At 49.1% G+C, this 9,435-nt stretch overlaps 1 protein-coding gene across 4 annotated transcripts in view; it reads left to right on the top strand.

The window, feature by feature from the left end:
- The first annotated feature begins 8,372 nt into the window (after positions 1–8,372).
- The window catches only part of uba3 (ubiquitin-like modifier activating enzyme 3), a 43,390-nt gene continuing 42,327 nt past the window's right edge, over positions 8,373–9,435 (top strand). The window contains exons 1-2 of one of the 4 annotated variants that reach the window (XM_038810626.1): positions 8,373–8,486; positions 8,597–8,635. In XM_038810626.1, coding sequence (XP_038666554.1) covers positions 8,467–8,486; positions 8,597–8,635 — 59 coding nt within the window. In that variant the 5' untranslated portion in view covers positions 8,373–8,466. Of the gene's footprint in view, positions 8,558–8,596; positions 8,636–9,435 lie in introns of all 4 variants that reach the window. The other 3 variants (XM_038810623.1, XM_038810624.1, XM_038810625.1) reach the window with 3 other exon arrangements.

Here is a 9,435-nt window from a genome sequence, read left to right as displayed (position 1 = left end):
TTTTTATTTAAAATTGTTGAGAGGCGCCACTAATGAGAAGCAGTAAAACAGGAAATTGCAAACTGGGAAAAAATAGATTTCAAGTGCCCCCAGACCTCCTCATGCCCACCACTCACAGAGGTTTATTGTAGTGGTTCTCAAATTGGGGTCCATGGACCACTAGAGGGGCTGCAGAGACTTTACACGCCGAGCGTGAGGGCATACCGAGCACGGCGGACCAACATCATGCCGAGTGCGAAGGCCTGCCGAGTGCGAGGACACACCGAGTGCGAAGACACACCGAGTGCGAAGACACACCGAGTGCGAGGACACACCGAGTGCGAGGACACACCGAGTGCGAGGACACACCAAGTGTGAGGGCACCCCATTATGCCGAGTACGAGGGCATGCCGAGCGCGAGGACACACCGGGTGTGGTGGCATACCAAGCTCGAGGCACACCATTATGCCAAGTGCGAGGGTGCCAGGCTGTGTACTCCGCCATGTCCCCTGCCAGGATCAACTGGGCCAAATGTTCCGGACTCTTGGTCGGCCCGTGACAGGTGGACCCCCTCGCAGAGGAGCTCAGGCCTGTCAACTGGAACAGGACCAATCTCCTCTAGTTGGGAGTCCATCTTTACCCAACTGAGGAGTCCTGGCCGGCGAACTGGCAGGAGCTGCAGTCTAAGGTCACCACTTGCTTGAGAAGCTAGACAGGACTGCTCCAAGTACTGTCTTACAGGTGTCGAGTTCTCATCATAAACCAGCTGATAGCCTCCATGTTGTGGTACTGGCTGGTCACTTTGACCCTTCCCCTGATTTTGTCACAAAGCTCCAGAGAATGCTTGTACAGTTCTTCTGGGACAAGAGACTGCACTGGGTCGCTGCTTTCGCACCCAGGCAGCTACCTTCCGCCTTCAGACCCTGCAGCAATATCTTTACTTTGAGCCTCCTCCATGATGGTGCGTCCTTTTTTAAAAAAACGTTTTATTAAGGCATTTATGATTTTATACCAAATACAAATGTAAAGATAACTCAGTAAGTAACACCACTCCAACCAACAACCATACCCAGCCAACATACTTATACACACAATTCCCTAGTCTCTCCTCCTCATCTCGCTGATCCCGCCTGAACTAAACAAAACTATCTCCCCCTACCCCCCCAAGTGCCCTAACCGCCCCCCCCCCTTATTATATTGAGTCTACACTGATCCACTTCCACCCTATCTCCATAACCCAATAACCCCTCCTAACCTTTTTGGTCACTAAGGGCAATTTATCATGGCCAATCCACCTAACCTGCTTGTCTTTGGACTGTGGGAGGAAACCGGAGCACCTGGAGGAAACCCACTGATGCGACCCAATTCACTCAAGACATGAGTAGAAGTAAACTGTGGCATTAATCGACTTACAACTGAGCCTGCCTGCGACCAGATGAACTGAGGGCAGGCTCGCAAGACTGTAGCACTCTGCGCGAAATTCTCCCAAAACGGGAGAAATCGTCAAACTGCCGTAAAACCCGGGCGGGTTTTACGGCATCGCGCCCCTTCCCGACGGGGGACCGATTCTGGTCCCCCGTCGGGGCTAGCAGCCCGACGTCGGAGGCTCCGACAAGTCGGGCTCAACGAAAATCGTTAAGCCCGCTTGTCGGACTTAGCGCCGGCTGACGCGTCATATGACGTCAGCCGCGCATGCGCAGGTGGGAAGACTCCACCCGCGCATGCGCGGGTGACGTCATCGCGTTTTTGCGCGAAACCCGCGCATGCGCGGTCCGGGTTGCCCCTCAGCCGCCCCGCGTATTGATACTGCGGGGCGGCGGAAGGACAAATAGTGCGCGGGCATCGGGCCCGCTGCCCGCGATCGGTGGGCACCGATCGCGGGCCCATGGCACCCTTGGCACGGCCGTGGTACTGCCGTGCCAATCGGTGCCATGGTTATTTTTTTCCAGGTGGTCACGACGTTTTTACGAACGGCAGGACCAGGTGTGTTTGCCGTTCGTAAAAAGGTCGTAAAGGGCTGGGACTTCGGCCCTTCTAACAGCTGTGAATGGCTGCCGGCCGTAAAAAAACGGCGGCAGCGATTCGTGTCGGGATTTCGGCGGGGGGGGGGGGGAGAATAGCGGGAGGGCGTCAAAAAAGTCGGGAAGGCCCTCCCGCTATTCTCCCACCCGTCGTGGGGGGGGGAGAATTTCGCCCTTTATACTTCCGGTTGTGGGAGGAGCCATGGGCGGAACCAAGGGTGGAGCCCTGTACATGCTCCTCATCTTCCCCTGTGGGCAGAGACGCGCAACGGCTCACAGATGGAGCCCACAGGGACACAGTGATGCACAATGTGAATTATACATATTATACGTTTACCACACCCATGCAGACACGGGGAGAACGTGCAGACTCCGCACAGACAGTGACCCAGCGGGGAATCGAACCTGGGACTCTGGTGCTGTGAAGCCACAGTGCTATCCTCTTGTGGTACCGTGCTGCCCACCCTAGGGCGAACTTGATTTTCTCGGGCCTGAGAAACCCAGCCATGTCACTAACCCATACGCCGATTGTGGGGACTCCGAGTCCCTCCACGCCAAGAAAATCCATTTCCAGGCCACCAAGGAGGCAAAGGCCAAACCGTCAGCCTCTTTTGCCCCCTGGACACCCGGGTCTTCCGACACTCCAAAAATAACCACCTCTGGATTTGGTGCCACCCTTGTCTTTAATACTGTAGACAAAGGGCGGCATGTGGCGCAGTGGTTAGCACTGGGACTATGGCGCTGAGGACCCAGGTTCGAATCTCGGCCGTGGGTCACTGTCCGTGTGGAGGTTGCACATTCTCCCCATGTCTGTGTGGGTTTCACCCCCACAACCCAAAGATGTGCAAGGTAGGTGGATTGGCGACGCTAAATTGCCCCTTAATTGAAAAAAAATAATAATTGGGTACTCTAAATTTATTTTAAAAAACCTCCGTGGACATGACATCAGCAAATCCCTGCCGAAATCCCCTAAGCTTCGGACATGCCCAAAATATGTGGACATGGTTTGCGGGCCCTCCCGCACATCCCCCACACCTATTCTCCACCCCTTCAAAAAACCTGATCATCCGGACCACCGTCATTGTGCCCGATGGACCACCTTAAATTGTATCAGGCTGAGCCTGGCACATGATGAGGACGTGTTGACTCTACTCGGAGCATCCTCCACAAACCCGCTTCTAGTGCCTTATCCAACTCATCTTCCCACTTATGCTTTACCTCCCCTATCTGGGTTCCCTCCCACTCCATAAGCTCTTTATTATTTTCCGAGACCTTCACCTCCCACACCCCCGTCTTTGAAACTACCTTATCCTGTATCCCCTGGGGCGGTAGAAGCGGAAGGCCGAAACCTGCCTTCTTACTAAGTCCCTCACCTGCAGATACCGAAACCCATTCCCTCCTGGCAGTTTGTACTCCTCCTCCAAATCCTCCAAACAAGGAAAGCTCCTATCTATAAACAGATCCCCCAGCCTCCCAATCACTGCTCTCTGCCACCTCCGAAACCCCCCATCCAACCTCCACGGTACAAACGATGGTTGCCACAAATTGGAGCCCATACTGACGCTCCCTCCCTCCAAATGCTTCCGCCACTGTTCCCACACCCTCAGAGCTGCCATCACTACCAGGCTTGTGGGTACTGAGCCGGCGAGAATGTCAGAGGTGCCGTTACTAGTGCCCCTAAACTTGTACCCCTACATGATGCCACCTCCCATACCGACCACTCCCCCTACCTACCCCTTTTGGGATAAAAATAGGGAGACACTGGAAAATAAACAAAAATCTCGGGAGAACCACCATCATCTTTACGGTCTGTACCCTCCCCACCAGTGACAACAGGAGCATGTCCCAACTCCAAAAGTCCTCCTTCACTTGTTCAACTAACCGGGCAGATTTAATTGAGGAAGCTGCTCCCATCCCCATGCCACCTGAATTCCCAAGTATTGAAAACTCCCTCCCACCACTTAAACGGCATCTCCCCCAGTCTCCTCTCCTGCCCCACGCCTGGATCATAAAGACCTCACTTTTACCAATAATCCGCATAATCTCTCCCATCACCCCTAACGGATCAGAAATATACAGGAGAAGGTCATCTGCATATAACGATACCCTATGCTCCACACCCCCTCCCCCCCGGACTAACCCCTTCCAGTCCTTTGGTGCTCTCAGCGCCATCGCCCGTGGCTCTGTAGCCAAGGCAAACAACAGTGGGGAGAGTGGACATCCCTGCCTCGTCCCCTGGTACAGTCTAAAATACTCTGAGCTCACTTGGTTCGTTCGCACACTCATTATGTGTCCTGACGATGCATTTCTTCCACCAGGTGCACAGCCTGAATTAAGACGTGCAGCTCATGTTCACCGATCTGCAGGGTCTTTGTTACCCTCTGCAGGCGCTAACCGTCTTTTACCAGGACCTGCTCAAAGTCTGGAGCATGGTCGCCTTACGCCGCAGCTCTCCCCGTCAGGAGTGGTGGCTGTCGTGAGGGAGACGCTACTCAGGAATCCGCATCTCCACCAATTTTGAGTGGTTGGCGGAGGAATGATCTGTGGCTACCAGAATGAGCAGGATCGGGGACGTGCTGGCTGGCGAAGGAGTGGGCTGAATGACACCCGAGTTAGCACAAACGGTGAACGTCCGGCTCATGGTCAATGCCATCCGAGACCTCACAACGGTGGTGCTTGGATCCATCGGCACTCGCGGTCTGGAGGATATGGAGGTGTGCAGTGGTAACCCATCTGGGAGAACCCCTGCCAGGACGGAATTCCACATTGGCCCCAGGCACTGAAACCTCCCTCTGGTGCCCCAGAATCCTAGTCCTCCATGCCTTTTCACACTGCATGAAGGGGTTTCCTGCATGGGCTGCAGCTGCACACCCTTCACCTCCTTACCCTCGCCCGGACATGTCATGGCGTGCCTTGTTGCCGTCCGCTGGAGGAGGTTGTCATGTGAGAGTACCTTTAAGAAATGGGTTTCTAAGAAATGTACCTTTAAGAAATGGGTGTTTATCAGTGATGTCAGAGTGTGGGTGGAGCTGGACTGTCTGTTAGCTTTTTACTTTCGTTTTAGGCTGTTTGCTACAGCATGTGTTTTCAGAGCTGGATAGCTGCAGTCACAGCCAGAAGGTTTATTAGAGTCTCTCTGTAATGTAAAGAATGTAAATCGATCCTTTGGTGATTTAAAACTAATAAGTGCTCTTAGTAATGACTTTACGTCATTTAAGTCAAACTCAAAGTGACGAACCAAATCCAGATGACTGTGAATTTGACATACCTCAAATGAAAGTTATTGATATCATGTGGGCAAGTTTGTAGAGATAAATTGGGAAGTACTAAAATGGCTATACATGATGTAGATCTGGGAAATGCTGCTCCAATCAAACAACATCAATACAGACTTAACCCTTTAAAATTGGCACAGGTTAACAAAGAGATTGAGAGTATGCTTAAAAATGGCATATTGAAGTGGGTTGCAGCCAATGGTGCTCATCCATAGTGATGATACCAACACCGGATGGTACCCAATGGCTGTGTGTGGACTATAGAAAGGTTAATGCACTTACAAAAACGGAGTCTTATCCTATCCCACGTTTGGAGGATTGCACATATGTTGTACCATGCCTCTCTAAGCTCGGCACTCGAGCAGTTGCGCAGCCCTAGAGGGAGGTGTACTGGGAATGTACGGAAGTTTGTACTGGGCTCCACCCTTGGCTCCGCCCATGACTCCTCCCCCCCACTGGTTGTATAAAGCTTGGCAGTCGGAGCCTGCCTGCCAGTTCATCTAGAGCAGGGGTGGGCAAACTACGGCCCGCGGGCCGCATGCGGCCCGCCAAAGGTCTTTATGCGGCCCACCAAGTCATTAAAAAAAAAGAAAATTGTTTTAATTTAAAAAAAAAAAATTTTTTTTAAGGTTAATGGGGGGGGGGGGGGGGGGGGGGGCTGTTGGGTTACTTACTGGTATAGGTGGATACGTTGACTTGAGTAGGGTGATCATTGCTCGGCACAACATCGAGGGCCGAAGGGCCTGTTCTGTGCTGTACTGTTCTATGTTCTATATGAGGTGCCCAGAATCATAACCTGGTGAAGTAATTATTTTACTTAATATACTATGCGGCCCTTTAAAATTGTGAATTTCTGAATGTGGCCCTTGCACGGAAAAGTTTGCCCACCCCTGATCTAGAGTTCATCTCGTCACAGACAGGCTCTGTTGTAAGACGATTAAAACCACTGTTCACTTCTAACCACGTGTCGCGTGAATTGATGGTCTCATCAAGTACAATGTCCACAGTTCTGCCCCCAGCAGCAATCTGATAATGCAGCTGCTCTGGGTGATTAGCCAAAAATATTTGCAATAATTTTGAGAGATCATGAACTCCCACCCACAGCAGAGCTCCATCCACTGGAGCAGCAGCAACATAAAGTGGGAATAATTCTGAGAGTGGAGGGTGGGGGAGGGGCAATGGTTGTAAATGTTTAAGCGAACCTACTTCATCAACACAGAATTACATATTCCTCTGGCTCAACTGGATTTTGATACAATGTGACTTTTTATCTATTGCTTTTAACATATGCCAGTCTGTGTGGAAATAACTGCATCACAAGGGTATTTTAAGTCTTTGAATTGTCAGCACTTTTGTTTGTCTAAACATGGGAGCTGTGCTTAACAACTGCTTAACTTTCAATCAAGAAATTCCATTGGGAATGCTCATCTTATAGACTCCTATAACATACAGTGAAGCATGACCTCTGGAATTCCGAGTGGGAGGCCAAATGGCATGTGCTCTCCCACAGACAAATTGCTCAATAATCCAACTCCTCAGTGCATAGGGCCAGCTCATAGGGGGAGGAGGCATAATCAAGCAAAAAAGATCCGTGTCAAAAAGGACAGGGATAATCATAGTAACTGCAGGCTGTTCAATACAATATCAGTGGTGGGGAAACTACTAGAGATCATTGTCAAGGATAAAACAAATACTCACTTGGATGAACATGGATTAAGAGCCAGCAGGCACAGATTTGTTAAAGGCACATGATTTCAGTTAATTGATGAAGTAACAGAGAAGATTGGCGAAAATAGTGTTGTTAGATGTTGTATTTATAAGTTTTCAAGCAGCATTTAATGAAGTACCTCAAGGTGGACCTATTCAGAAAATAGAAGCACATTGTATTAAAGGGACAAAGGTAAGTTGGTCACAAAATTGGCAATGGGATAGGAAGCAGAAAAGTAAACAGATATTTTTCTGATTGGAGATTTGTATATTGTAGGATCCCCAGGGATCAGTATTGGGGCAATTGCTTTTAATACTATATGTCAATAATATGGATAGGGTATAGAGAATACAATTTGGATGATTGCAGAGGATACAAAACTTGGCAATGTGTAAATAATGACCATGATAGCAGAATTCAGGTGAACAAAGACAGACTGGTAAAATGAGTAAGACACATGGCACGTGCAATTTAATGTTAACAATTGTTAAGTAATGCAGAGCAATGACACAGAGGCAGTATAATCTAAATGGTAATATTTGGGGAAAAGGGGTTGAAAAGTCACAAATCTCTGAAAATGGCAGGACAAGTTGATAAAGGTGGCTAGGAAAAAACATGGGATAATTGACTTTATAAATAGTGGGATTAAATATAAAAATGAGGAAGTTACTGATTACATTACAATACAATAATCGTTATTGTCACAGGTAGGCTTACATTAACACTGCAATGAAATTACTGTGAAAAGCTCCTAGTCGCCACTTTCCGCCGCCTGTTCGGGTACACAGGAGAATTCTGAATGTTCAAATTACCTAACAGCATGTCTTTCGGGACTTGTGGGAAGAAACCAGAGCGCCCGGAGGAAACCCATACAGGCACAGGGAGAATGTGCAGGCTCCGCACAGTGACCCAGACCGGGAATCAAACCTGGAATTAATCCTGGGGCAACCCAGTGCAATCATATTGGTCCATTAAGACAATTCAAGGACGGCAGATGCATGGGACCATCACCACCTGCAAGTACCATCACCACCTGCAAGCACCCCCCCCCCCCCCCAAAAGCCATACGCATCCTGACTTCGATACATGGTGTTATCCTTCACTGCCGCTGGTCAAAATCCTGGAACTCCCACCAGAACAGCTCACCACATGGATCGCAGCGGCACACCAACACCTCCTGAAGGGCAATTAGCAATGGACAGTTAATACCCACATCCCTGGAATGAATGAGTGAATAAATAAAGTTAAGAGAATGGTCCAGCTCCGGCAACCCAACCTGGGGCTGTCCAAAGGCAACTGGTGACGTCACGCAGAGGCGCCAGATAGGCATGCGGGCGCTGGTCGCGCGGCATTATGGGATGGGCGGATTGGCCGGCAGCGGCATTGGCCGCGCGGCATTATGGGATGAACGGATTGGTCGGCAGCGACGTGGGGTTCAAGCCTCCCGCCTGGTGACCGTGATGGACTATGGGAGAGGGAAAGTATGGCGGATGTCGCGGAGCCGTGAGTATCCCCGAGTGAACTCCGGCCGCTCAGGCCTCTTTCACATTGACTTCTGCTCGTTCTTCTCTTGGGTGAGCACGTCTGAACCTTCTTTTATTCTCTCTTTTTAGGGAGAAGAAAAGAAGGAAAGTAGAAGAGCACACTGACAAGTTAGTGTTGAATGAATGTAGCGGCCCTGGTTTCTGCTTGTGCAAGGTCTGGGCTTGTTAAAAGCTGCAGCTCCGAGCAGCGGGATCAGTCCGCCCTCAACCTGCATCCTTGTTCGTCCTAAACTCAGGGGCTAACTGCTTGGAGAAATAGGAATATATTAATAAAGAGGAAATCTGGGAAAGTGATGAGATTGCCAAATGCACTTTCATCAGGATGTTTTTTTTGCAGTAAATATTAAAACACTAAATGCATTTATTCAGTGGCTTGAATTTAACACCATGTGAAGCAAATTGTCAACTAAATTCACAATTAAGTTTGCACCATTTATGTAGGAGCAACAATTAATGTGTACATTTAACTGGGACAAATCTGGATTCAAAACTTTTGCAACAACTCTAAAATTGCTGTGCTTTAAATTGATATATTTTCATGTTAAAGATAGTTGATGTGGTTTGCTTTAAGCACCAGATAAGTTTCTCTTCTATTAAATGGAAGGACTGTTTCTCCCCCAATTTTTTAATTTAAAAAATATGTCCCATGTATTATTCCTGAAATGGGAAAGTAAGTACAAGGCTTCACAGACTTGTTTCAGGTAACAATTCTTTGTTATTTTAAAATGTTATTATTTTCTTCCAGCTACAAATCCACTGTGCAGAGTGGACAGGGTAAACCCTTAATCCACCTCCTTGTTTGCTCCAAAAGACAATACGAGAGCTTTAAGAACTCCAAGCTGACAAGAAAAGGCATTGTGCCTGATCTTGGGTTTGATCTGATGCTAGATCTTAGCCAAAGGGCCAAC

This window comes from Scyliorhinus canicula, chromosome 11 (genome assembly GCF_902713615.1).
Source record: "Scyliorhinus canicula chromosome 11, sScyCan1.1, whole genome shotgun sequence".
In the NCBI taxonomy this organism is placed as follows: domain Eukaryota; kingdom Metazoa; phylum Chordata; class Chondrichthyes; order Carcharhiniformes; family Scyliorhinidae; genus Scyliorhinus; species Scyliorhinus canicula.
The sequence above is the reverse complement of the archived record's forward strand: the minus strand, read 5'-3'. Positions and strand labels throughout refer to the sequence as shown.